General features: G+C 58.5%; 1 protein-coding gene across 1 annotated transcript; it reads right to left on the bottom strand.

Annotated features, from left to right (window-relative positions):
- Positions 1–912: 912 nt before the first annotated feature.
- MONBRDRAFT_30624 (uncharacterized protein) lies at positions 913–1,537 on the bottom strand (the record flags this gene model as incomplete). Its single annotated transcript, XM_001751066.1, has 3 exons — positions 913–975; positions 1,115–1,171; positions 1,274–1,537. The coding sequence occupies 3 exons, from the start codon at positions 1,535–1,537 to the stop codon at positions 913–915; spliced, it is 384 nt and encodes a 127-aa protein (XP_001751118.1).
- Between the last annotated feature and the right edge of the window lie 152 nt (positions 1,538–1,689).

Here is a 1,689-nt window from a genome sequence, read left to right as displayed (position 1 = left end):
ATTTTTTTTTTGTCCCCGATTTCGACCGAAATATTGGGGCGACGTTGTGCCGATTCGGTGGCGTAGCCGCAGCAGATACCGGGGCTTCAGAGCGAGTGATAGCAGTAGCGGCAAAGGTAGCGGTGCGCGTGCCACTCGATGCTGCTCGTTTTGCTGCGGGAAGAGGCGACTCCGCTGCTTGCGCCGCTGTTGAAGAAGCAACAGCTGTGCACGTGACATCCGATGCCGTTCGCTTGGATGTTGAGGCAGCAGGGCTGGTAGCGATGCCGTCGCCATCGTCATGATTGTCAGACCCAGGGGTACATGTACTTTCAGCAGCCAGCGGCACTCGCTTACGCCGCAGTGTACCCGAGGCTGAGCTTGCAGCCGATCGCGCCGGAGAGGAGGTTGAACCCGAGGCCGATGGTACTGGCACGCAAATGATCGAGGCCGACGGGGTTGGCGCGTGTTTCGTGGGGGTTGGCTGTGCTGCTGACTGCACGACTGGCTGTGACGTGCTCTCGCCCTCTGCCAACGTTGTTTGCACCGAGCCTCGCGCCTCTTGCTGTAAAGGCGCCTCATCATCAGCATCAGAGACCATGGGGGAAGCTGGCACCGACATGGATGCTGTATCTGCCTCATCAATCCAAGCAGCACTCGTCTGTATCTGTGGCACGGCAGCATCCGTCATTGGCCCTGCATTTGTCGCCACCACAGCCGTGTCCTGGGCACGTGGAGTGCTTCTGCTCGACTGCGCCGCAACGGCAGCTCGTCCTGAAGACGCTGCCGTTTCGACGTTTGATGCTGAAGCTACATCCAAAGTGGACTCTGGCCCGATCGATTCTTTTTCCTCGAGCCGTGCTGCAGGTGGCTCAGACAACACATCTTCCTCCTCCGCCATCGCCTCGGCCTCTGCTTCCACATGCACCACACTTAACGCTTGGGCAGCGCGCTGCTGGCGTGCAGCTCTTGCTGGCTCCAGGCGCTGTGCTGTTCCTGCGCACACGTCACAAAGCGGCTGGCCGGCAGCAAAGCATGTCGCGGCGCGGGGATCTAGCAACTTGCCGAGCGCCCAGCTGCGGCACGCATTGCCCTCGACAAACTTTTCCATGCCTGGTGCTGGCCCACGTCTCACTGGTAGCCACAGCTCGGCAGTTCCTCCCTGTTTATCGCGACCAGCCCGACCAAATGCCTAGCCCAAGCACATGTACACCATCAGCAAAACCAACAATTGATTTTTTTTTTTTCAACTCCAAATCCATAAAGTCACACGACCGCTTGAGCAACAGCGTACCTGGGCCAGCGTATAGACGTTGTAGCCGTTGCCATACCACAGCACGTGGCGAATGGTGAGCAGATCCACACCCGTGCTGAGGCAGCTGGTGGCCACAATGACGTCGCGTGCCACATGGTCCTTTTGCACCTTCTCCTCCAGGTCGGTGTAGTAGGGCAAGGCCATGTAGCCGTATGCGTGCAGCTGGTCACACAGCAGCTTCACCTCGTTCACGGTGTCACAAAAGACCATCATGTGCACACGCTCCCCATTCGCCTGACGCATCATCCGCTGCGTGTCCACAATGGCTTGCACATGCGACAAAAAGTTTAGCTGGTTTCCGTGAAGCACACGCAGCTGCAGATCGCGACGCATCGTCTCTAGACGGTACACCTTGCCCCCGACTTGCTGACCCAGCTTTCGAAACAGATGCTCCT

Source organism: Monosiga brevicollis, genomic scaffold (assembly GCF_000002865.3).
Source record: "Monosiga brevicollis MX1 MONBRscaffold_132 genomic scaffold, whole genome shotgun sequence".
Classification (NCBI taxonomy): domain Eukaryota; class Choanoflagellata; order Craspedida; family Salpingoecidae; genus Monosiga; species Monosiga brevicollis.
The sequence above is the reverse complement of the archived record's forward strand: the minus strand, read 5'-3'. Positions and strand labels throughout refer to the sequence as shown.